Source organism: Balaenoptera borealis (genome assembly GCF_965194805.1).
Source record: "Balaenoptera borealis genome assembly, chromosome: 18".
Lineage (NCBI taxonomy): Eukaryota > Metazoa > Chordata > Mammalia > Artiodactyla > Balaenopteridae > Balaenoptera > Balaenoptera borealis.
In genome coordinates this window covers 19,620,218-19,647,283 of record NC_138877.1, presented here as the reverse complement: position 1 = coordinate 19,647,283, position 27,066 = coordinate 19,620,218, and the positions used below count along the sequence as shown (strand labels likewise).

Below are 27,066 nucleotides of genomic sequence, written 5' to 3'. Positions count from 1 at the left end.
TGTGTGAGGGTATATATACCCTAGAATTTGGTGGGCAAGGAAGATCTCTGAAGAGATGACATTTGAGGTTCCTGAGTAATAATGAGCCTTCCTTGGAAAGATCATGGGAGAAGAGCCATAATTTTACTATTCCCCTAAATAAAACCTGTGTAGAGAGATAAGTTCCTAGAATTTATAAAATGCATTTTATAGTCATCTACTTGCATAAAATCTCCCAAGGTTTGAGAATCTCCTTGGGGGAAAAAAACATCCCCAAGGTGGAAAAGGTGACTATTTTTTCCTCTTGCAATTTTTGTCTTGGTTATCTTTCACTCTGATTCCTGTTAGAGCTGTTTTCTCATCCTCCAGCATTTCTTTGTTTTCATTGTTTCTGCTCTTTCCTTCCTTTTATTTTCTTTGAATTAGCTCTGCCTTTTCTCACTCAGTAGGACACTTAATATATTAATTTTCAATCTTTTCTAAGTTTTTAAAGGTCTTTGATTTTTCTGAGATATTAATTTTTATTTAAACATCTGGTTAGTGAAAATTACTCTGGTGAAGGTTAAAGACTACCAATGCAGAATTTAAAATACCCATTTCTATCACTATACATTAATTTGAATTTATAACTGCTTTCTTCCACACCTTCCAGAAACCCATATGATAATTTTAATGAAAGTCCCTAATGAAAGTGATGCCATTATATTTTACCTTGAAATTAATACCAAATATTTCAGATTGTATTTAAATAGAAACATAGCGCTTTATGATACATTTCCTATAAAAAGAAAAAATAAGTACTGGTTCTACTGAGGTCAGAAAGTAAATTGTTTTAAATTAATTTATTTATATATTTATTTTTGGCTGCATTGGGTCTTCATTGCTGCGCACAGGCTTTTTCTAGTTGCAGTGAGCAGGAGCTACTCTTTGTTGTGCGCAGTCTTCTCATTGTGGTGGCTTCTCTTGTTGCAGAGCACGGGCTCTAGGTGCGCAGCCTTCAGTGGTTGTGGCTCACAGGCTCTCGAGCGCAGGCTCAGTAATTGTGGCGCACGGGCTTAGTTGCTCCGCGGCATGTGGGATCTTTCTGGAGCAGGGATGGAACCCATGTCCCCTGCATTGGCAGGCAGATTCTTAACCACTGCGCCACCAGGGAAGTCCCAGAAAGTAAACTTTAATTCAAGGATTTTTCTTAACAGTGAATGGAATTCTTTTTCTTTCTTTTTTTTTTTTTTAATATTTATTTATTTATTTTGTCCACGATGGGTCTTAGTTGCAGCATGCGGGATCTTCATTGCCATGTGTAGGATCTTTGTGTGTGTGTGTGTGTGTGTGTGTGTATGTATTTGTGTATGTATAACACAACTTCTTTATCCATTCTCATTCGTCAGTGGACACTTAGGCTGTTTCCATGTCTTGCCTGTTGTACATAATGCTGCAGTGAAAATGGTGTGCAGATTTCTCTTTGACATAGTGTTTTCATTTCCTTCGGATATATACCCCCAAGTGGAATTACTGGATCATATGGTAGTTCTATTTAATTTTTTGAGGAATTTCCATACTGTTTCCCATAGTGGCTGCACCAATTTATATTTCCATCTATAGTGCACAAGGGTTCTCTACATCCTTCCCTGCATTTGTCGTCTCTTGTCTTTTCAATGATGGCCATGCTGACAGGTGTGAGATAATATCATTATGGTTTTGATTTGCATTTCCCTAATGATAAATGATGTTGAGCACCTTTTCATGTACCTGTTGACCATTTGTATATCTTTGGGAAAATGTCTATTCTGGTCCTTTGCCCATTTTTAATTGCATTATTTGTTTTTTGTCTTTTGTTTTTTTAAAAATTTATTTTTGGCTGCGTTGGGTCTTCATTGCTGCACGTGGGCTTTCTTAAGTTGCAGTGAGCGGGGGCTACCCTTCATTGCGGTGCACAGCCTTCTCATTGCTGTGGCTTCTCTTGTTGAAGAGCTCGGGCTCTAGGTGCACGGGCTTCGATAGTTGTGGCACGCGGGCTCTATAGCGCAGGCTCAGTAGTTGTAGCGCATGGGCATAGTTGCTCCGTGGCATGTGGGATCTTCCCGGACCAGGGCTCGAACCCGTGTTCCCTGCTTTGGCAGGTGAGTTCTTAACCACTACGCCACCAGGGAAGTCCCATTATTTGGTTTTTTGCTATTGAGCTGTAGGAGTTACTTATATATTTTGGATATTAACCCCTTATCAAATATATGATTTGCAAATATTTTTTTCCATTCTATCGGTTGTCTTTTAATTTTGTGGATCATTTCTGTTGCTGTGTAGAAGCTTTGTAGTTTGATGTACTCCCACTTGTTTATTTTTGATTTTGTTGTTTGTGCTTTAGATGTCATATCCAAAAACTCATTGCTAAGACTCATGTCAAGGAGCTTTTTTCCTATGTATTCATCTAGGATTTTTATGGTTTCAGGTGTTTAAGTCCTTAATCCATTTTGAGTTAATTTTTGTGAGTGGTGTAAGATAGAGGTCTTAGTTTCATTCTTTTACATGTGACTATCCAATTTTCCTAGCACCACTCATTGAAGAGACTGTGGGTTCTACATTGGGTATTTGTGGCTCCCTTGTCAAATGTTAGTTGTCCATATATGCATGGGTTTGTTTCTGGGCTCTCGATTCTGTTCCATTGGTCTGTGTTTCTGTTTTTATGCCAGTACCATACTGTTTGTTACTATATCTTTACACTACAGCTTGAAATCAGGAAGTGTGATGCATCCCACTTTATTCCTCTTTCTCAGAATTGCTTTGGCTATTTGGGATCTTTTATGGTTCCATATAAATCTTAGGATTATTTTTTTCTACTGTAAAAAAATGCCGTCGGAATCTTCATGGGGATTGCAGTGAATCTATAGATAGCTTTGGGTAGTGTGTGCATTTTAACAATATTAATCCTTCTAATCCATGAACACAGGTTACCTTTACATTTATTTGTGTCTTCTTTGATTTCTTTCATAAATGTTTTGTAGTTTTCAGCATAGAGATCCTTCACCTCCCTGGTTAAATTTATTCCTAAGTATTTTATTGTTTTTGATGCTATCGTAAATGGGATAGTTTTTAAAATTTTTTCAGACAGTTCACTGTTACTGTATAGAAATGATACTGTTTTTGCATGTGAATTTTTTATCCTGCAACTTCATTGAGTTTGTTGATTAGACCTAACAGTTTTTTTGGTGGAGTCTTTTAAGATTTTCTGTGTACAAAATTATGTCATCTGCCAAAAGAGACAGTTGTACTTCTTCCTTTCCAATTTTGATGGCTTTTGTTTCCTTTTCTTTCCTGATTGCTCTGGCTTGGACTTCACTTCTAGTACTGTGTTGGAAAGGAGTGGTAAACGTGGGCACCCTTGTCTTTTTAGATAAAAAGCTTTCAACTTTTCACCATTGCATGGGCTTGTCATATATGGCTTTTATTATGTTGAGATACTTTCCTTCTATACCTAATTTGTTCAGAGCTCTTATCATGAACAGATGTTGAATTTTGTCAAATGCTTTTTCCTCATCTATTGAGATGATCTTTTTAATTTCATTCTGTCAAGGCCATGTATCATGTGTATTGATTTGTGTATGGTGAACCATCCTTGTGCCCAGCGATAAATCTCACTTGATCGTGATGAATAGTCTTTTTTTTTTTAACATCTTTATTGGAGTATAATTGCTTTACAATGGTGTGTTAGTTTCTGCTTTATAACAAAGTGAATCAGTTATACATATACATATGTTCCCATATCTCTTCCCTCTTGCATCTCCCTCCCTCCCACCCTCCCTATCCCACCTCTCTAGGTGGTCACAAAACACAGAGCTGATCTCCCTGTGCTATGCAGTTGCTTCCCACTAGCTATCTATTTTACGTTTGGTAGTGTATATATGTCCGTGCCACTCTCTCACTTTGTCACATCTTACCCTTCCCCCTCCCCATATCCTCAAGTCCATTTTCTAGTAGGTCTGTGTCTTTATTCCCGTCTTGCCACTAGGTTCTTCATGACCCTTTTTTTTTTTTCCTTAGATTCCATATACATGTGTTAGCATACTGTATTTGTTTTTCTCTTTCTGACTTACTTCACTCTGTATGACAGACTCTAACTCCATCCACCTCACTACAAATAACTCCATTTCGTTTCTTTTTATGGCTGAGTAATATTCCATTGTATATATGTGCCACATCTTCTTTATCCATTCATCTGTTGATGGATGCTTAGGATGCTTCCATGTCCTAGCTATTGTAAATAGAGCTGCAATGAACATTTTGGTACATGGCTCTTTTTGAATTATGGTTTTCTCAGGGTATATGCCCAGTAGTGGGATTGCTGGGTCGTATGGTAGTTTTAGTTTTTTAAGGAACCTCCATAATGTTCTCCATAGTGGTTGTATCAATTTACGTTCCCACCAACAGGGCAAGAAGGTTCCGTTTTCTCCACACCCACTCCAGCATTTATTGTTTGTAGATTTTTTGATGATGGCCATTCTGACTGGTGTGAGGTGATACCTCATTGTAGTTTTTGATTTGCATTTCTCTAATGATTAATGATGTTGAGCATTCTTTCATGTGTTTGTTGGCAATCTGTATATCTTCTTTGGAGAAATGTCTGTTTAGGTCTTCTGCCCATTTTTGGATTGGGTTGTTTGTTTTTTTGATATTGAGCTGCATGAGCTGCTTGTAAATTTTGGGGATTAATCCTGTGTCACTTGCTTCATCTGCAAATATTTTCTCCCATTCTGAGGGTTGGCTTTTCGTCCTGTTTATGGTTTCCTTTGCTGTGCAAAAGCTTTTAAGTTTCATTAGGTCCCATTTGTTTATTTTTGTTTTTATTTCCATTTCTGTAGGATGTGAGTCAAAAAGGATCTTGCTGTGATTTATGTCATAGAGTGTTCTGCCTATGTTTTCCTCTAAGAGTTTGATAGTGTCTGGCCTTACATTTAGGTCTTTAATCCATTTTGAGTTTATTTTTGTGTATGGTGTTAGGGAGTGTTCTAATTTCATACTTTTACATGTACCTGTCCAGTTTTCCCAGCACCACTTACTGAAGAGGCTGTCATTTCTCCACTGTATATGCTTACCTCCTTTATCAAAGATAAGGTGACCATATGTGCGTGGGTTTATCTCTGGGCTTTCTATCCTGTTCCATTGATCTATGTTTCTGTTTTTGTGCCAGTACCATACTGTCTTCATTACTGTAGCTTTGTAGTATAGTCTGAAGTCAGGGAGCCTGATTCCTCCAGCTCCATTTTTCGTTCTCAAGATTGCTTTGGCTATTCGGGGTCTTTTGTGTTTCCATACAAATTGTGAAATTTTTTGTTCTAGTTCTGTGAAAAACGCCAGTGGTAGTTTGATAGGGATTGCATTGAATCTGTAGATTGCTTTGGGTAGTAGAGTTATTTTCACAATATTGATTCTTCCAATCCAAGAACATAGTATATCTCTCCATCTATTTGTATATCTTTAATTTCTTTCATCAGTGTCTTATAATTTTCTGCATACAGGGCTTTTGTCTCCTTAGGTATGTTTATTCCTAGATATTGTATTCTTTTTGTTGCAATGGTAAACGGGAGTGTTTTCTTAATTTCACTTTCAGATTTTTCATCATTAGTGTATAGGAATGCAAGAGATTTCTGTGCATTAATTTTGTGTCCTGCTACTTTACCAAATTCATTGATTAGCTCTACTAGTTTTCTGGTAGCATCTTTAGGACTCTCTATGTAGAGTATCATGTCATCTGCAAACAGTGACAGCTTTACTTCTTCTTTTCCGATTTGGATTCCTTTTATTTCTTTGTCTTCTCTGATTGCTGTGGCTAACACTTCCAAAACTATGTTGAATAATAGTGGTGAGAGTGGGCAACCTTGTCTTGTTCCTGATCTTAGTGGAAATGGTTTCAGTTTTTCACCATTGAGGACAATGTTGGCTGTGGGTTTGTCATATATGGCCTTTATTATGTTGAGGAAAGTTCCCTCTATGCCTACTTGCTGCAGGGCTTTTATCATAAATGGGTGTTGAATTTTGTCGAAAGCTTTCTCTGCATCTATTGAGATGATCGTATGGTTTTTCTCCTTCAATTTGTTAATATGATGTATCACGTTGATTGATTTGCGTATATTGAAGAATCCTTGCATTCCTGGAATAAACCCCACTTGATCATGGTGTATGATCCTTTTAATGTGCTGTTGGATTCTGTTTGCTAGTATTTTGTTGAGGATTTTTGCATCTATGTTCATCAGTGATATTGGCCTGTAGTTTTCTTTCTTTGTGACATCTTTGTCTGGTTTTGCTATCAGGGTGATGGTGGCCTCGTAGAATGAGTTGGGGAGTGTTCCTCCCTCTGCAATATTTTGGAAGGGTTTGAGAAGGATAGGTGTTAGCTCTTCTCTAAATGTTTGATAGAATTCGCCTGTGAAGCCATCTGGTCCTGGGCTTTTGTTTGTTGGAAGATTTTTAATCACAGTTTCAATTTCAGTGCTTGTGATTGGTCTGTTCATATTTTCTACTTCTTTCTGGTTCAGTCTCGGCAGGTTGTGCATTTCTAAGAATTTGTCCATTTCTTCCAGGTTGTCCATTTTATTGGCATAGAGTTGCTTGTAGTAATCTCTCATGATCGTTTATATTTCTGCAGTGTCAGTTGTTACTTCTCCTTTTTCATTTCTAATTCTATTGATTTGAGTCTTCTCCCTTTTTTTCTTGATGAGTCTGGCTAATGGTTTATCAATTTTGTTTATCTTCTCAAAGAACCAGCTTTTAGTCTTGTTGATCTTTGCTGTTGTTTCCTTCATTTCTTTTTCATTTATTTCTGATCTGATCTTTATGATTTCTTTCCTTCTGCTGGCTTTGGGGTTTTTTTGTTCTTCTTTCTCTAATTGCTTTAGGTGCAAGGTTAGGTTGTTTATTCGAGATGTTTCCTGTTTCTTGAGGTAGGCTTGTATTGCTGTAAACTTCCCTCTTAAAACTGCTTTTGCTGCCTCCCGTAGGTTTTGGGTCATCGTGTCTCCATTGTCGTTTGTTTCTAGGTATTTTTTGATTTCCCCTTTGATTTCTTCAGTGATCACTTCGTTATTAAGTAGTGTATTGTGTAGCCTCCATGTGTTTGTATTTTTTACAGATCTTTTCCTAATTGATACCTAGTCTCATAGCCGTTGTGGTCGGAAAAGATACTTGATATGATTTCAGTTTTCTTAAATTTACCAGGGCTTGATTTGTGACCCACGATATGATCTATCCTGGAGAATGTTCCATGAGCACTTGAGAAAAATATGTATTCTGTTGTTTTTGGGTGGAATGTCCTACAAATATAAATTAAGTCCATCTTGTTTAATGTATCATTTAAAGCTTGTGTTTCTGTATTTATTTTCATTTTGGATGATCTGTCCATTGGTGAAAGTAGGGTGTTAAAGTCCCCTACTATGATTGTGTTGCTGTCGATTTTCCCTTTTATGGCTGTTAGTATCTGCCTTATGTATTGAGGTGCTCCGATGTTGGGTGCATAAATATTTACAATTGTTATATCTTCTTCTTGGATCGATCCCTTGATCATTATATAATGTCCTTCTTTGTCTCTTGTAATAGTCTTTATTTTAAAGTCTATTTTGTCTGATATGAGAATTGCTACTCCAGCTTTCTTTTGATTTCCATTTGCATGGAATATCTTTTTCCATCCCCTCACTTTCAGTCTGTATGTGTCCCTAGGACTGAAGTGGGTCTCTTGTAGACAGCATATATACAGGTCTTGTTTTTGTATCCATTCAGCCAGTCTGTGTCTTTTGGTGGGAGCATTTAATCCATTTATATTTAAGGTAATTATCGATATGTATGTTCCTATTCCCATTTTCTTAAATGTTTTGGGTTTGTTATTGTAGGTGTTTTCCTTCTCTTGTGTTTCTTGCCTAGAGAAGTTCCTTTAGCATTTGTTGTAAAGCTGGTTTGGTGGTGCTGAACTCTCTCAGCTTTTGCTTGTCTGTAAAGGTTTCAATTTCTCCATCAAATCTGAATGAGATGCTTGCTGGGTAGAGTAATCTTGGTTGTAGGTTTTTCTCCTTCATCACTTTAAATATGTCCTGCCACTCCCTTCTGGCTTGCAGAGTTTCTGCTGAAAGATCAGCTTTTAACCTTATGGGGATTCCCTTGTGTGTTATTTGTTGTTTTTCCCTTGCTGCTTTTAATATGTTTTCTTTATATTTAATTTTTGATAGTTTGATTAATATGTGTCTTGGCATGTTTCTCCTTGGATTAATCCTGTATGGGACTCTCTGTGCTTCCAGGACTTGATTCACTACTTCCTTTCCCATATTAGGGAACTTTTCAACTATAATCTCTTCAAATATTTTCTCAGTCCCTTTCTTTTTCTCTTCTTCTTCTGGGACCCCTATAATTCGAATGTTGGTGCCTTTAATGTTGTCCCAGAGGTCTCTGAGACTGTCCTCAGTTCTTTTCATTCTTTTTTCTTTATTCTGCTCTGCAGTAGTTATTTCCACTATTTTATCTTCCAGGCAACTTATCCGTTCTTCTGCCTCAGTTATTCTGCTATTGATCCCTTCTAGAGTATTTTTAATTTCATTTGTTGTGTTGTTCATCATTGCTTGGTTCCTCTTTATTTCTTCTACGTCCTTGTTAAATGTTTCTTGCATTTTGTCTGTTCTATTTCCAAGATTTTGGATCATCTTTTCTATCATTATTCTGAGTTCTTTTTCAGGTAGACTGCCTATTTCCTCTTCATTTGTTAGGTCTGGTGTGTTTTTACCTTGCTCCTTCGTCTGCTGTGTTTTTCTGTCTTCTCATTTTGCTTATCTTACTGTGTTAGGGGTCTCCTTTTCGCAGGCTGCAGGTTCATAGTTCCTGTTGTTTTTGGTATCTGTCCCCAGTGGCTAAGGTTGGTTCAGTATGTTGTGTAGGCTTCCTGGTGGAGGGGACTAGTGCCTGTGTTCTGGTGGATGAGGCTAGATCTTGTCTTTCTGGTGGGCAGATCTACATCTGGTGTTGTGTTTTGGGGTGTCTGTGGCCTTATTATGATTTTAGGCAGCCTCTCTGCTAATGGATGGGGCTGTGTTCCTGTCTTGCTAGTTGTTTGGCATAGGGTGTCCAGCACTGTAGCTTGCTGGTTGTTGAGTGAAGCTGGGTCTTGGTGTTGAGATGGAGATCTCTGGGAGATTTTTGCCGTTTGGTATTACGTGGAGCTGGGAGGTCTCTTGTGGACCAGTGTCCTGAAGTTGGCTCTCCCACCCCAGAGGCACAGCCCTGATGCCTAGCTGGAGCACCAAGAGCCTTTCATCCACACGACTCAGAATAAAAGGGAGATAAAATAGAAAGAAAAAAAAGAAAGAGGATAAAATAAAATAAAATAAAATAAAGTAAGATAAAATAAAGTTATTAAAATAAAAAAAAAATTCTTAAGCAAATAAGAAAAAAAAATTTTTTAAGTTAAAAAAAAAAACAACGGACAGACAGAACCCTAGGACCAATGGTGAAAGCAAAGCTATACAGACAAAATCTCACACAGAAGCATACACATACACACTCACAAAAAGAGGAAAAGGGGAAAAAATAATATATCTTGCTCCCAAAGTCCACCTCCTCAATTTGGGATGATTTGTTGTCTATTCAGGTATTCCACAGATGCAGGTACATCAAGCTGTTTGTGGAGCTTTAATCTGCTGCTTCTGAGGCTGCTGGGAGAAATTTCCCTTTCTCTTCTTTGTTCGCACAGCTGCTGGAGTTCAGCTTTGGACTTGGACCCGCCTCTTCGTGTAGGTCGCCTGAGGGCGTCTGTTCTTCGCTCACACAGGACGGGGTTAAAGGAGCAGCTGCTTCAGCGGCTCTGGCTCACTCAGGCCGGGGGAGTGTGGAGTTGGATGTGGGACGAGCCTGCAGCAGCAGAGGCCAGCATGACATTGCACCAGCCTGAGGCACCGTGTGTTCTCCCAGGGAAGTTGTCCGTGGATCACGGGATCCTGGCAGTGGCGGGCTGCACAGGCTCCCGGGAGGGGAGGTGTGGATAGTGACCTGTGCTTGCACATAGACTTCTTGGTGGCGGCAGCAGCAGCCTTAGCATTTCATGCCCATCCCTGGGGTCCGCGCTGATAGCCGCGGCTCGCACCCGTCTCTGGAGCTCGTTTAGACGGCGCTCTGAATCCCCTCTCCTCGCGCACCAGGAAACAAAGAGGCAAGAAAAAGTCTCTTGCCTGTTCGGCAGCTCCAGACCTTTTCCCGGACTCCCTCCCGGCTAGCTGTGGTGCGCTAACCCCTTCAGGCTGTGTTCATGCCACCAACCCCAGTCCTCTCCCTGCGATCTGACAGAAGCGCCAGCCGCAGCTCCCAGCCCCCGCCCGTCCTGGCGGGTGAGCAGACAAGCCTCTCAGGCTGGTGAGTGCTGGTCGGCACCAATCCTCTGTGCGGGAATCTCTCCGCTTTGCCCTCTGCACCCCTGTGGCTGCGCTCTCCTCTGTGGCTCCGAAGCTTCTCCCCTCCGCCACCCACAGTCTCCACCCACGAAGGGGCTTCCTAGTGTGTGGAAACCTTTCCTCCTTCACAGCTCCCTCCCACTGGTGCAGGTCCCGTCCCTATTCTTTTGTCTCTGTTGTTTCTTTTTTCTTTTGCCCTACCCAGGTACGTGGGGAGTTTCTTGCCTTTTGGGAGGTCTGACATCTTCTGCCAGCGTTCAGTGGATGTTCTGTAGGAACAGTTCCACGTGTAGATGTATTTCTGATGTATCTGTGGGGAGGAAGGTGATCTCTGCGTCTTACTCTTCCACCATCTTCTCCTCTCTCCAATAGTCCTTTCAATGTGCTGCTGACTTTGATTTGTGGTTACCCTGTTTTCAAGTATGTTAACCCCTTCCTCCATCTGCTTACTTTAGACTGATAATTGTATAGTCTCAAACACATTCTAAAAAAGAAGAATCTACATTTTCTTACTCTCCTCCCCTATATTTTATGATTTTGATGTCCTCTTTTACATCTTTATGTTTATCCTTTTGCTGTTCCTTGTGTTTATCATTACTTTCACAAATAGATTTTTTTTTTCTTTTTGATCTGTATACTGGCTTATTTAAGTGATTTACTTTCCAATTGTGATTTCCTCTTTTCTGTATCTTCTTGCTTCTTTTATATTTAGAGAAGACCTTTCAATATTTTAGGGTAGGTTTAGTATTACTGTATTCTTTTAGTTTTTGCTTGTCTGAGAAATTCTTTCTCTCTCCTTCTATTCTTAATGATAATTCTGCGGGGTCGAGTATTCTGGGTTGCAGATTTTTCCCTTTCGAGACTTTGTATATATTTCACCACTCCCTTCTGGCCTGCAGCATTTCTGTAGAGAAGTCACCTGATAGCCTTATGGGGGGGTTCCCTTTTAATTAACTCTTTGTTTTTCTCTTGTTGCCTTTAGAATCCTCTTTTTTAACTTTTGCCATTTTTATTGTATGTCTTGGTGTAGGTCTGTTTGGGTTCATCTTGTTTGGGACCCTCTTTGCTTCCTGTATCTGAATATTTGTTTCTTTAAGTTTGGGAAGTTTTCAGCCATAATTTCTTCAAATATATTTTCAATATCCTTTTCTCTGTCTTCTCCTTCTGGAACTCCTATTAATGCATAGGTTGGCATGCTTTATATTATCCCATAGGTCTCTTATATTGGTTTTACTTTTTTTCTCATTTGGCTTTCTGTCTGCTGTTCTGATTGGATGATTTCCATTATTCTATCTTCCAGATCACTTATTCGTTTTTCTGCATTATTCATTCTGCTATTCATTGCCTTTAGCTCAGCTTTCGTCTCGCAAATGAATTTTCCAATGTGCTGCTGAATTTGGTTTGCTAGTATCTTGTGGAGAATTTTTACATCTATATTCATCAGGAGTAATGGCCTGTAGTGTGGTTTTCTTGTAGTATCCTTTTCTGGCTTTGGTATCAGGGTAAAGCTGGTCTCATAAAATGAGTTTAGGAGTATTCCCTCCTCTTCAATTTTTTGGAAGAGGTTGAAAAGGATTGCCATTAGTTCTTCTTAAAATGTTTGGTAAAATTCACCAGTGTAGCCATCTGCTCCTGGGCTTTTCTTCATTGAGAGATTTTTGATTACTGGTTTAATCTCCTTACTGGTAACTGGTCTGCTCAGATTTTGTTTCTTCCTGACTCAGTATTGGTAAGGTGTATGTTTCTAGGAATTTTTCTGTTTCTTCTTAGTTGTCCAGTTTGTTGGCATATAGTTGTTGATAGCCTCTTATGATCCTTTGTAGTTCTGTGGTATCAGTTGAGTTGTAATGTTTCCTCTTTCATTTATAATTTTGTTGATTTGGGTCCTATTTTTTCCTTGGTTAGTCTAACCAAAGGTCTGTCTGTTTGCAGATGGCATGATCCTTTATGTAGAAAATCCCAGGGGACTTCCCTGGCGGTCCAGTGGTTGAAGCTTCGCCTTCCAATGCAGGGGGTGCAGTTTCGATCCCTGGTCAGGGAGCTAAGATTCCACATGCCTTGCGGCCAAAAAACCAAAACATAAAACAGAAGCAATATTGTAACAAATTCATTAAAGACTTTAAAAATGGTCCACCTCAAAAAAAAATTTTTTTTTAAAAGAAAATCCCAAAGAATCCTTACAAAAATGACTAGAGCTAATAAACACATTCAGCAAAGTTGCAGGGTACAAGATCAACAAAAAAAATTCAGCTGTGTTTCTACACATCAACAGTGAAGAATCTGAAAAGGAAATTAAGAAAATAATTCCATTTACAGTAGCATCCAAGAGAATAAAATACATAGAAATAAATATTCCCAAGTTGGTGAAAGACTTGTGTGTGGAAAACTACAGAAGTGTGCTGAGAGAAATTAAAGGTGACTTAACTAAATAAAAAGACATCCCATGTTCACGGACTGGAAAACTTAATATTGTAAAGATGGAAACACTGACCAAAGGAAGGTACAGAGTCAATACAATCTTTATTAAAATTCCAGCCGCCTTTTTTGCAGAAATGGAGAAGCTGATCCTTAAATTCATATGGAATTGCAAGGGGTCCTCAATAGCCAAAACAATCTTGAAAAAGAACAACAAAGTTGTTGTTCAACAACTAACACTTCTCGATTTGAAACCTACTACAAAGCTACAGTAGTCAAAATAGTATAGTACTGGCATAAGAATAGATATATATAGGCCAATGGAATAGAATTGAGAGTCCACAAATAAACCTATACCTCTATGGCCAGTTTGTTTCAGACAAGGGTGCCAAAACTGTTCAGTGGGGAAAGAATAGTCTCTTCACAAAACGGTGCTGGGACAACTGGATATCCACATGCAAAAGAATGAAATTACACCACTACTTCACACCGTATAGAAAAGGGAACTGAAATGAATCAACAACCTAAATAAGCTAAAACTATAAAACTCTTAGAAGAAAGGAAGAGTTCATCTTCATGACCTTGGATTTGGAAGTGGAGTCTTAGATATGACACCAAACTTACAAGCAACAACAACAGCCAAAAAAATTAGATAAATTGTACTTCATCAAAATTAAAAGTGTTTGTACATAAAAGAACATTATGAAGGAAGTGAAAAGACAACTTCCAGAATGGGATAAAATATTTTCAAATCTTGTGTCTGATAAGGGTCTAGTATCCACAGTATATGAAGAGCTTTTACAACTCAGCAAAAACAGACAACACAATTTAAATTGGGCAAATGACTTGAATACACATTTCTCCCAAGAAGATATACAGATAGCTAACAAACACATGACACAATGCTTGACATCATTTGTCAGGGATGTTAGGGAAACGCAAATCAGAACCACAATGAGATATTACTTTATATCCACTGGGTATCTATAATCAAAATAACAAGCATTAGCAAGAGTCTAGAGAAATTGGAATCCTTGTATATTGTTACTGGGCATGTGAAATGATGCAGCTGCATAAGGAGCATGTGGTGGTTCCTCAAAAAGTTAAATGTAGAGTTACTCTATGACCCAGCAGTTCTACTCCTGGGTACATACCCCCAAAATTGAAAAGAGGAACTCAAATATTTGTACATGAATGTTTACCATAGCACTATTCTCAATAACCAGAAGGTTGAAAACAGTCCAGTTGTTTATCAGTGTTTGAATGGATACATAATAAATTGTAGTATATCCATACAGTAGAATGTTATTTAGCCATAAAATGAAATGAAGTACTGATACATGCTACAACCTGGATGAACCTTAAAAACGTTATGCTAAGTGAAAGAAACCAGTCATAAAAGATCACATATTATATGATTCTATTTATGTGATACATAGAAATGGGTAAATCCATAGAGACAGAAGGCAAATTGGTGGTTATCAGGGTTTTAAAGAGGGAAAAAGTAGAGTGATTTCTTAATGGAAATGGTGTAGTAAAATGTTTTGGAACTAGAAGAGGTGGTGGTTGCACAACATCGTGAATGTACTAAATGCCTAGAATTGTACACTTTAATATTGATTTATAATTAATATGTGAATTTCACCTCACTGAAAATATTAATAGTGACACTAATGGATTATAATAACATCGATTTTTAAAAGAATCCATGAGCCCATACTCATACTAAGAAATATGTAAAGTTGGGGTGTAGGATAAGGGGAAGAATTCAGAAAAGAAGTCTCTTCTTAATAGAAGAATGCTAACTAGTAACTACAGAAAGAATAGGGTTTTTTTTAATTGCCATTTTACAGCTACCACAATAATGTTTAGTAGTAATTGTTGAAACCATTGGGTGAAAGACTGTTAGGGAATAGAATATTCAGAGAGTCTCAAAGTATCACCATATTGATTGTTTATTACTTTCAAAGGGAAATGGTATCTTTATAATAGAGACATCTAACAGATAATCACCTAAAACCAAGTGATCAAACTTAACACCACTCAGGTATTCTAAAATGGTATATCAAAAAAAAAGAGTAAGTGTGAGAGTGAGCAAATATGGCAACCCATTAACAATTGGTGAATCTAGGTGAGGGGTATATGGGCATTCATTGAATCAATCCTGCAGTTTTTCTGTACATTTGAAATATTACAGAATAAAAGTTGGGGTAAAGATGAAATTTGAATATGACCCTTCCCTGTTTAATAGCCTTGCCTAAAGGTTTAACTCCTTAGCTTTATATTTAAGGTTCTTCATGATCTAGCCCCTGCTTATCCTCCCAATTTTATCTCTTTCCATTGCATTTCTCAAACTAGTTTAGACTTTAGCTATGCCATACTTCTTCCCATTTTCAAATTGTCCGTGATCAATTTACAGACCTACTAGAGAATGGACTTGAGGATACGGGGAGGGGGAAGGGTAAGCTGGGACAAAGTGAGAGAGTGGCATGGACATATATACACTACCAAACGTAAAATAGATAGCTAGTGGGAAGCAGCCGCATAGCACAGGGAGATCAGCTCGGTGCTTTGTGACCACCTAGAGGGGTGGGATAGGGAGGATGGGAGGGAGGGAGACGCAAGAGGGAAGAGATATGGGGACATATGTATATGTATAACTGATTCACTTTGTTATAAAGCAGAAACTAACACACCATTGTGAAGCAATTATACTCCAATAAAGATGTTTAAAAAAAAAAAATTATCCGTGATCTCTTTCACCACCATGACTTCATACATGCTATGTGTGCTCTCTCCTGGAATGTTCTCTCCCCATCTTTAGCGTGTTAATTCTTGGTTGTCCCTCTGAACATTATGTAGCTATCATCTCCTCCAGGAATCTTCCCTCATCATTGTGGGCTGAGTGGAACCTATAGTACATTGTTCATATCTCTGTTACACCTCTTATTACACTGTACAGTTAATTGGCTGAGTACTTGCCTGTCTCCCTCACAAGACTGTGTATTCCTTGAGGCCTTGGACTGTGATTTATTTTTCTTCTTGGTGTCCATAGTGCATATAAGAGTAGGTGCCACACAGTGGGTGTTTAGATAAATGAATAAATTTAACCTCCTACCATTTTCCTGAACGTCTTATTATAATTTAAAAGAGTTTATCCTTTCTTACTTCATATCAGGATATATCGGTTGTATGTGTACCGTGTTTGGTTTTCTTAGTTTTATTTCTTTTTCCCAACTTTGTAGTGAATGAATTCATTACAGGAATTATTAGTATTTTATAGAACTCCATAGTACAACCAGTACTGATAGAGGGTCATAATTAAAAGAGGTAACATACATGTAAAGCAGACAGCATAGTGTGACACAGTAAGCACTACTTTGGGTCTTGAACCCCATTAAGAATTTAGTGAAATCTAATGAAAATAGTGAACCCTTCCATAGAAAATTGTAATATCTACAGAGAGTTTCATATATAATTCTGCGTGGTTCACAAACCCTTTGAATAGATATCTATGGCCCCCAGGTTAAGAACTCCTGTGCTTTAACCCAGTGCTGGCCTCAGGTATCATCCTTCGGTAATTAACTACCTCTACTAAGTTCTAACACTAATAAGGAAAGGAGTGAAAGAAACATAATGGGTTAAAAAATTTTTTAAAGAACCATGGATTTGTTTGAGATTGATTAAAAAATGTATTGGAAATAAAAACAAACTGAAAATCCTCCAGCCCACTTTCAAAATTGTAAGTTTTCTTTAAAACAACTGTTGGATCACGGAATGAAGAAGTAAATGGCAGAAAATCTAAAAAATAATAGTGAAAATATTCTCTGTGGTTAAACTGAGTAAAATTCATGGTTTTAAGTGCATATATTACTAAAGAAATAATAAAATAGAGTATTCAACTGAAAAAGTTAGAAAAACAACATGGTAAGCCTAAGGAAAACAGAAGAAAGGAAATAATAAAAGTTGAAAATAGAAATTAATGCATTAAAAGAAGCCTACTTAGATGACTGTTGTAACCTCCTGATGAAGAGTTCTTCCTATATCTGGTTGCTACACTGCAGCTAGGGCCGTCCTCCATAGCATTACCTGCTTCCGTAACTCTTCCTTGCCCTTAGGGTGGCTCGCAAGACCCTTCTTAACCCAACTCCTGTCTACCTTTCACCATATTTCTAACTTTTTTCCTGCATCGTTTCCCCAACCCTTATCTCCGCCTGCCCCATTCTCCAGCCATATAAAACTACAGAACTTCTTTTGGTTCATTGAATTTGATAAACTGTTGATGACGTTTCCTTTCCTGGAGCTTTGCATTTGCTCTTCTCTGTACCTTAAAGGCCTTCCCACTCTTCTTGCCTAGCTAGTTCCTTCTCAGTCTTCAGGACTCAGCTTAACTTTTATATTCTCTAGAAAGCCATTAAATACATGAAAACACACACACACACACACGTGCATACACATGGTATACACACACATGCTCAAGTAACACTAATTTAAGTACTTGGTCCTGTGTGCTCTGATAGTGCTTAACTTCTGTCATAGCACTTATCACCAATGTCAAAGAAATGTTTGAAGAAGAGTAGTAATCGAGGTACACCAACAGAAAACATATTTCTAAGGTTACAGTGTTTAAAATGATGAAAATAAAAACATATTTCCAAAGCTACTTTTGCCAAAGTAGATAGTGTTATGGATGAGACAGGCCAGAAGAGTATATTGTGTGCTAAAGGAGATATCTTAAATTTAGCAAATTGTATTGGTTAGCTCTCTAAGGAAAAAAAATATTTTTGATCTTCTCCAGATAAATTTGAGGTGCATTAAAGAACTAAATATAAGCAATTAAATTATATAAAACTAGAAGAAAAGAAAAACTAGCATTTTTATCAAACCTATAGGTCAGCGTTGTCCAATGGAAATATAAAGCCAATCACATAAGTAATTTAAAAAATGTTAGTAGCTACGTTAAAAAGTAAAAACAGGAAAAATTAATTGTAATAATTTTTTATTAACCCAATATGTCCAGAATATTATTTCAATATGTAATCAATATAAAAATTAACAACAAGATATTTTACATGGTTGGGTTCTTTTGTACTAAGTGTTTGAAATGCAGTGTGTATTTTACACCTATGGCACATCTCCATATAGACAAAGACAAGCCACATTTCAAGTGCTTGATAGCCAGCCACAAGTTAAATTTAGAAGCAATAGAAGGTGTCACAAAGGAAAAAATAGGTAACATTGGCTACAGGAAAATAAACAATTAAAAAATTTGAGAAGACAAAATGGGAAAATATTTGCAGCATACCATAGTATATTATATTATTATTATTACTACCATTATTATTCAGAGAATTCATATGAATTGCTAAGAACATTTAAGACCCCAAAAGATAAAGATGACAAACAGCCAGTTTACAAAAGAGCCAGTAGCAAATGTAAAGATAGATTTTAACCTCATTAATAATCAAAAAAGTGCAAATTAAGCAATAGTAATATGCTGTTTTCATCTATCAAGGTAGCAAAGATTTTAAAACTATAATTTTTAGGGGTGCAGAGAATGTGTTTAAATGGTGTTCTCATAGACTGAGGAGGAATGTGAATTCGTAAAACCCTTTTAAAAAGTAGTTTAGCAACAGATACGGGAATTCTGTTTCTGGGAATATATCATAAGGAAACAATACTAATTATAGAGATGGGAAAACTACATACCAAAATGCTCACTACCTAAATTCTTTAATTAAGAGGATGGTTAAGTAGTTTATGGTATAAACATTCGATGACATACTTTGAATAGTAACATGGAAAAGTCTTTTTTTAATATTAAACCAAAAAAAGACACAGAATTGGAGGTCTTATTTTCCCCCCTATATTTAAGGGGGGAAATTAAGCCTATGCATAGAGAACAAGACTAAGAAATTTATCAGAATGCTAACAATGTTTATTAGGATGGAGGGACTTCAGTTTTTTTCCAGTTTTTTGTTTTTCTGTTTTTCAGATGTCATAAGATTAGTGTGTATTACCTATAAAATAAAAAGAAAACTACTCAAAATTATGGGATTAATTTAACATATTTTTAAATATATTGCTAATTTGAGATGTCATACTAATTCAGGGGTGCCATCTTATTCTCTACCTATCAATTTATGCTTTATTTTTAGAAAAACACAATACTTTACAATTGGTGAAGTAGGCATAGATGATCCAAATATTTTGTAGTTTGACTCCATCTTTGTTTCAGAGTGAAGTTATTGACTTTCCAATAAAATTGTGCCGCTGTCTTTTTTTATTCCCTCACTTTTGGCTTGAGCCTGACCTCCAGAAAAATGAAGTAATTAATACTTTTCAACAAATGTGTAATCCCCATTTTCCTTCCCAATTTCATATGATTAAATAGCTCACATCTACTCTCTTACTAGCAACATTTAATATCTTGATAATACTGATTTACTCTGTTTCTCTTTTGATTAATACTTCTTCCCCTCATTTTAAGGTTATCCTGGTACAAGTTAACCCAGGGGAAGCATTTACAATAAGAAGAGAAGATGGACAGTTTCAGTGCATTACAGGTAAGAATGGTAATTTATTGTCATTTGAGACAAGACTAAAATTTATGATACATAAAAGTGTATATGCTTGTAGTTTCTTCCTTTCTTTTTTTTTTTGACAAAATAACATACTAGTTTATTCAATGTTTTGTAACTTTTAAAAACTAACAATAGATTAACGCCACCTTTTTAGATTTTTTTTTTTAAGCATTTTATTTATTTATTATTTTTTTTTTCACACACACACACTGTATTTTATTTTTACAAGAGATAAATAGACTGACACCAAGCATTGTACATGGATGACCACAACAAAAGCAACAATGATTGCAATTACCAAACATGAAACACACTCATACTATGTCATAATATTGACATTCAGTCCAGTAATCCTCCACTGTAACAGCTCCTTTACTTTGCAGTGAAAATTGATTTGTATATTCTTTGCCTCTGAGTCCTTGTGGGATTTTTTTTTTTTTTTTTAATTCAGACAGAAAGTCACAAAAATTATACTCATCCTCATCAGTTCACTCAGTCCCATGTAATTAATTTTTTTTTTCATCTTGATCTTTTGTTAGCACTTTTATGAGTTCATCAGTTTTTCATTAGAGTTCTGAAAATGCTTATTCATTCAGTTCAGCAGTACAGTCAGTTACCAGAAACCTGTACTTGTCAGAGTCTTTTCCATGAATTTCTTGAAGATGAAACCCTTTATAGGAACATATTTGCAAAATCATCAGAGTACACCCAGAACTGTCTGTAAATGACAAAAGACTTAAAAATGACCACGGTTAAAGATTTGATGAAAGTTCATAATAATGCAGTTGACAAGAAAATTAGTTATTTCTGAGATATACATTTTAAAGTAATAACTAGGATTATTACTTATAACATTATACCAGAACATATAAGATTTTTAGAAATTTCATGTAATGTCTGAAACATTTATTTTAACATATTTCCATACATATTTCCATACAAATACAAATATAAGATTTTTAGAAATTTCATGTAATGTCTGAAACATTTATATTAACATATTTCCGTACATATTTCCATACAAATACAAATATAAGATTTTTAGAAATTTCATGTAATGTCTGAAACATTTATATTAACACATTTACATACAAATAACCCAATGAAAGTTTAGTATTAGTTGTTTTGTTTGTTTTTTTATACTGCAGGTTCTTATTAGGCATCAGTTTTATACACATCAGTGTATACATGTCAATCCCAATCGCCCAATTCAGCACACCACCATCCCCACCTCACCGTTTCTTCCTTTCTTTCTCACTACCACCACAACAAGGCACAAACTCTGAATACTTTATGGCTTAACTATTACAGTAGCATCCTAATTAGTCTCTTTGCCCTGGTTTCTTGATTAATCCTACTGTGATGTCACTCCCCTGCTCAGAAATCTTCAGTGAATCCAGTTCAGGTTCCTTAGTCTTTTTGAAAGATCATTTCTTCTTTCTTGCTTGCTTCACACTTTCCCTTCAATACTGTTTCCCTTCAATCTTGCTAAGTTGGTTTATTCACTGTCTCTGAACCTTTCTTGTACTTACTGTGTTCTTCTTCTTATCTATAATTTACCCATATCACCACTACCCCCAGCCTATCCAAATGCTTCCAGACTGAGCTCAGATCTTATCTTTAAAAGGTTTTTTATAAAGTCTTTAGTAAGCATCCCTTCCACACAACTTACTAGCCAACACCCCCCGACATACACACACGTTTGTGCCAAATAAAACTGTCTCCAGATATCACCAAATGTTCCCTGGGAGGCAAAATCACCCCTAGCTGAGAACCACCACTCTGTGTGAAGATGAAAGCAATAAAAAGGTCATTAGCTTTGGAATTAGAGAACCTGGTTTTAAACCCCAACTCTGCCACTTAACTGGCTGTATGAACTTTTGCATGTTACTTAACCTCTATCAGGTACGTTTCTCAGTAAAATTCCTATCCCTGTGAATAATAACACACCTCATAGGATAATTGTGAGGGTTGACTAATATGTTTATAAAGCACTCTAAGCCAGATCTGGCACACATAAGGCACTGAGTAAATGGTGATGGTGGGTACTGTAGCGGTGTTTAATAGAAGGTGACCCCATCTCCTGTGAAAGCCCAAAACACCAATTATTGTGCCATTCATTTAGCAAGAATGTACTTTCTTGTAACAGTTCTTCCAGTTAATATTTTGAAAAGTCAGTTAAATTTTGTATGTTTAACTTGGAATGTTTATTCAGTCTCTCCAACTAAGTTTTAGTAAGGACTTTATGGGCAGATACCATTTCTTACATTTCTTTGTATTCCCTTCAGTTCTTGGCCTTCCACATATTGGGTACCTATCTAATAGTTATTACTTTCATTTGAAAAGAGCACGTTAGAAGTGGGGGGACCGTATGCTTTATCATCCAAACCAGGATACTCTTTTTTTTTAAACATCTTTATTGGAGTATAATTGCTTTACAATGGTGTGTTAGTTTCTGCTTTATAACAAAGTGAATGAGTTATACATATACATATGTCCCCATATCTCTTCCCTCTTGCGTCTCCCTCCCTCCCACCCTCCCTATCCCACCCCTCTAGGTGGTCACAAAGCACCAAGCTGATCTCCCTGTGCTATGAGGCTGCTTCCCACTAGCTATCTATTTTACGTTTGGTAGTGTATATATGTCCATGCCACTCTCTCACCCTGTCACATCTTACCCCTCTCCCTCCCCATATCCTCAAGTCCATTCTCTAGTAGGTCTGTGTCTTTATTCCCGTCTTGCCACTAGGTTCTTCATGACTTTTTTTTTTTTCCTTAGATTCCATATATATGTGTTAGCATACTGTATTTGTTTTTCTCTTTCTAACTTACTTCACTCTGTATGACAGACTCTAACTCCATCCACCTCACTACAAATACCTCCATTTCGTTTCTTTTTATGGCTGAGTAATATTCCATTGTATATATGTGCCACATCTTCTTTATCCATTCATCCGATGACAGGCACTTAGGTTGCTTCCATATCCTGGCTATTGTAAATAGAGCTGCTATGAACATTTTGGTACATGACTCTTTTTGAATTATGGTCTTCTCAGGGTATATGCCCAGTAGTGGGATTGCTGGGTCGTATGGTAGTTCTATTTTTAGTTTTTTAAGGAACCTCCATACTGTTCTCCATAGTGGCTGTATCAGTTTACATTCCCACCAACAGTGCAAGAGTGTTCCCTTTTCTACACACCCTCTCCAGCATTTATTGTTTCTAGATTTTTTGATGATGGCCATTCTGACTGGTGTGAGATGATATCTCATTGTAGTTTTGATTTGCATTTCTCTAATGATTAATGATGTTGAGCATTCTTTCATGTGTCTGTTGGCAATCTGTATATCTTCTTTGGAGAAATTTCTGTTTAGGTCTTCTGCCCATTTTTGGATTGGGTTGTTTGTTTTTTTGTTATTGAGCTGCATGAGCTGCTTGTAAATCTTGGAGATTAATCCTTTGTCAGTTGCTTCATTTGCAAATATTTTCTCCCATTCTGATGGTTGTCTTTTGGTCTTGTTTATGGTTTCCTTTGCTGTGCAAAAGCTTTTAACTTTCATTAGGTCCCATTTGTTTATTTGTGTTTTTATTTCCATTTCTCTAGGAGTTGGGTCAAAAAGGATCTTGCTGTGATTTATGTCATAGAGTGTTCTGCCTAGGTTTTCCTCTAAGAGTTTGATAGTGTCTGGCCTTACATTTAGGTCTTTAATCCATTTTGAGTTTATTTTTGTGTATGGTGTTAGGGAGTGTTCTAATTTCATACTTTTACATGTACCTGTCCAGTTTTCCCAGCACCACTTCCTGAAGAGGCTGTCATTTCTCCACTGTATATGCTTGCCTCCTTTATCAAAGATAAGGTGACCATATGTGCGTGGGTTTATCTCTGGGCTTTCTATCCTGTTCCATTGATCTATGTTTCTGTTTTTGTGCCAGTACCATACTGTATTCATTACTGTAGCTTTGTAATATAGTCTGAAGTCAGGGAGCCCGATTCCTCCAGCTCCATTTTTCTTTCTCAAGATTGCTTTGGCTATTCGGGGTCTTTTGTGTTTCCATACAAATTGTGAAATTTTTTGTTCTAGTTCTGTGAAAAACGCCAGTGGTAGTTTGATAGGGATTGCATTGATTCTGTAGATTGCTTTGGGTAGTAGAGTCATTTTCACAATATTGATTCTTCCAATGCAAGAACATGGTATATCTCTCCATCTATTTGTATCATCTTTAATTTCTTTCATCAGTGTCTTATAGTTTTCTACATACAGGTCTTTTGTCTCCTTAGGTAGGTTTATTCCTAGATATTTTATTCTTTTTGTTGCAATGATAAACGGGAGTGTTTTCTTAAATTCACTATCAGATTTTTCATCATTAGTGTATAGGAATGCAAGAGATTTCTGTGCATTAATTTTGTGTCCTGCTACTTTACCAAATTCATTGATTAGTTCTAGTAGTTTTCTGGTAGCATCTTTAGGATTCTCTATGTATAGTATCATATCATCTGCAAACAGTGACAGCTTTACTTCTTCTTTTCCGATTTGGATTCCTTTTATTTCTTTTTCTTCTCTTATTGCTGTGGCTAACACTTCCAAAACTATGTTGAATAATAGTGGTGAGAGTGGGCAACCTTGTCTTGTTCCTGATCTTAGTGGAAATGGTTTCAGTTTTTCACCATTGAGGACAATGTTGGCTGTGGGTTTGTCATATATGGCCTTTATTATGTTGAGGAAAGTTCCCTCTATGCCTACTTGCTGCAGGGCTTTTATCATAAATGGGTGTTGAATTTTGTCAAAAGCTTTCTCTGCATCTATTGAGATGATCATATGGTTTTTCTCCTTCAATTTGTTAATATGATGTATCACGTTGATTGATTTGCGTATATTGAAGAATCCTTGCATTCCTGGAATAAACCCCACTTGATCATGGTGTATGATCCTTTTAATGTGCTGTTGGATTCTGTTTGCTAGTATTTTGTTGAGGATTTTTGCATCTATGTTCATCAGTGATATTGGCCTGTAGTTTTCTTTCTTTGTGACATCTTTGTCTGGTTTTGCTATCAGGGTGATGGTGGCCTCGTAGAATGAGTTGGGGAGTGTTCCTCCCTCTGCAGTATATTGGAAGGGTTTGAGAAGGATAGGTGTTAGCTCTTCTCTAAATGTTTGATAGAATTCGCCTGTGAAGCCATCTGGTCCTGGGCTTTTGTTTGTTGGAAGATTTTTAATCACAGTTTCAATTTCAGTGCTTGTGATTGGTCTGTTCGTATTTTCTATTTCTTCCTGGTTCAGTCTCGGCAGGTTGTGCATTTCTAAGAATTTGTCCATTTCTTCCAGGTTGTCCATTTTATTGGCATAGGGTTGCTTGTAGTAATCTCTCATGATCCTTTGTATTTCTGCAGTGTCAGTTGTTACTTCTCCTTTTTCATTTCTAATTCTATTGATTTGAGTCTTCTCCCTTTTTTTCTTGATGAGTCTGGCTAATGGTTTATCAATTTTGTTTATCTTCTCAAAGAACCAGCTTTTAGTCTTGTTGATCTTTGCTGTTGTTTCCTTCATTTCTTTTTCATTTATTTCTGATCTGATCTTTATGATTTCTTTCCTTCTGCTAGCTTTGGGGTTTTTTTGTTCTTCTTTCTCTAATTGCTTTAGGTGCAAGGTTAGGTTGTTTATTCGAGATGTTTCCTGTTTCTTGAGGTAGGCTTGTATTGCTATAAACTTCCCTCTTAGAACTGCTTTTGCTGCCTCCCATAGGTTTTGGGTCGTCATGTCTCCATTGTCATTTGTTTCTAGGTATTTTTTGATTTCCCCTTTGATTTCTTCAGTGATCACTTCGTTATTAAGTAGTGTATTGTGTAGCCTCCATGTGTTTGTATTTTTTACAGATCTTTTCCTGTAATTGATATCTAGTCTCATAGCGTTGTGGTCGGAAAAGATACTTGATACAATTTCAATTTTCTTAAATTTACCAAGGCTTGATTTGTGACCCAAGATATGATCTATCCGGGAGAATGTTCCATGAGCACTTGAGAAAAATGTGTATTCTGTTGTTTTTGGGTGGAATGTCCTATAAATATCAATTAAGTCCATCTTGTTTAATGTATCATTTAAAGCTTGTGTTTCCGTATTTATTTTCATTTTGGATGATCTGTCCATTGGTGAAAGTGGGGTGTTAAAGTCCCCTACTATGATTGTGTTACTGTCGATTTCCCCTTTTATGGCTGTTAGTATTTGCCTTATATATTGAGGTGCTCCTATGTTGGGTGCATAAATATTTACAATTGTTATACCTTCCTCTTGGATCGATCCCTTGATCATTATATAGTGTCCTTCTTTGTCTCTTGTAATAGTCTTTATTTTAAAGTCTATTTTATCTGATATGAGTATTGCTACTCCAGCTTTCTTTTGATTTCCATTTGCATGGCATATCTTTTTCCATCCCCTCACTTTCAGTCTGTACGTGTCCCTAGGTCTGAAGTGGGTCTCTTGTAGACAGCATATATATGGGTCTTGTTTTTGTATCCATTCAGCCAGCCTGTGTCTTTTGGTGGGAGCATTTAATCCATTTACATTTAAGGTAATTATGGATATGTATGTTCCTATTCCCATTTTCTTAAATGTTTTGGGTTTGTTATTGTAGGTGTTTTCCTTCTCTTGTGTTTCTTGCCTAGAGAAGTTCCTTTAGCATTTGTTGTAAAGCTGGTTTGGTGGTGCTGAACTCTCTCAGCTTTTGCTTGTCTGTAAAGGTTTCAATTTCTCCATCAAATCTGAATGAGATCCTTGCTGGGTAGAGTAATCTTGGTTGTAGGTTTTTCTCCTTCATCACTTTAAGTATATCCTGCCACTCCCTTCTGGCTTGCAGAGTTTCTGCTGAAAGATCAGCTGTTAACCTTATGGGGAATTCCCTTGTGTGTTATTTGTTGTTTTTCCCTTGCTGCTTTTAATATGTTTTCTTTATGTTTAATTTTTGGTAGTTTGATTAATATGTGTCTTGGCATGTTTCTCCTTGGATTAATCCTGTATGGGACTCTCTGTGCTTCCAGGACTTGATTCACTATTTCCTTTCCCATATTAGGGAACTTTTCAACTATAATCTCTTCAAATATTTTCTCAGTCCCTTTCTTTTTCTCTTCTTCTTCTGGGACCCCTATAATTCGAATGTTGGTGTGTTTAATGTTGTCCCAGAGGTCTCTGAGACTGTCCTCAGTTCTTTTCATTCTTTTTTCTTTATTCTGCTCTGCAGTAGTTATTTCCACTATTTTATCTTCCAGGCGACTTATCCGTTCTTCTGCCTCAGTTATTCTGCTATTGATCCCTTCTAGAGTATTTTTAATTTCATTTATTGTGTTTTTCATCATTGCTTGGTTTCTCTTTAGTTCTTCTACGTCCTTGTTAAATGTTTCTTGCATTTTGTCTATTCTATTTCCAAGATTTTGGATCATCTTTACTATCATTATTCTGAATTCTTTTTCAGGTAGACTGCCTATTTCCTCTTCATTTGTTAGGTCTGGTGGGTTTTGACCCTGCTCCTTCATCTGCTGTGTGTTTTTCTGTCTTCTCATTTTGCTTATCTTACTGTGTTTGGGGTCTCCTTTTCACAGGCAGCAGGTTCGTAGTTCCCATTGTTTTTGGTATCTGTCCCCAGTGGCTAAGGTTGGTTCAGTGGGTTGTGTAGGTTTCCTGGTGGAGGG

At 37.0% G+C, this 27,066-nt stretch overlaps 1 protein-coding gene across 6 annotated transcripts in view; it reads left to right on the top strand.

The window, feature by feature from the left end:
• The window catches only part of FNDC3A (fibronectin type III domain containing 3A), a 193,156-nt gene that overhangs the window by 61,835 nt on the left and 104,255 nt on the right, over positions 1-27,066 (top strand). For all 6 annotated transcript variants that reach the window (XR_014236917.1, XM_082365287.1, XM_082365286.1 and 3 more), the window contains one exon: positions 19,297-19,372. Coding sequence is in view for 4 of the 6 variants with exons in the window: in XM_082365287.1 (XP_082221413.1) it covers positions 19,297-19,372 (76 nt within the window). In the remaining 2 variants the exon portion in view is untranslated. The remainder of the gene's footprint in view (positions 1-19,296; positions 19,373-27,066) is intronic.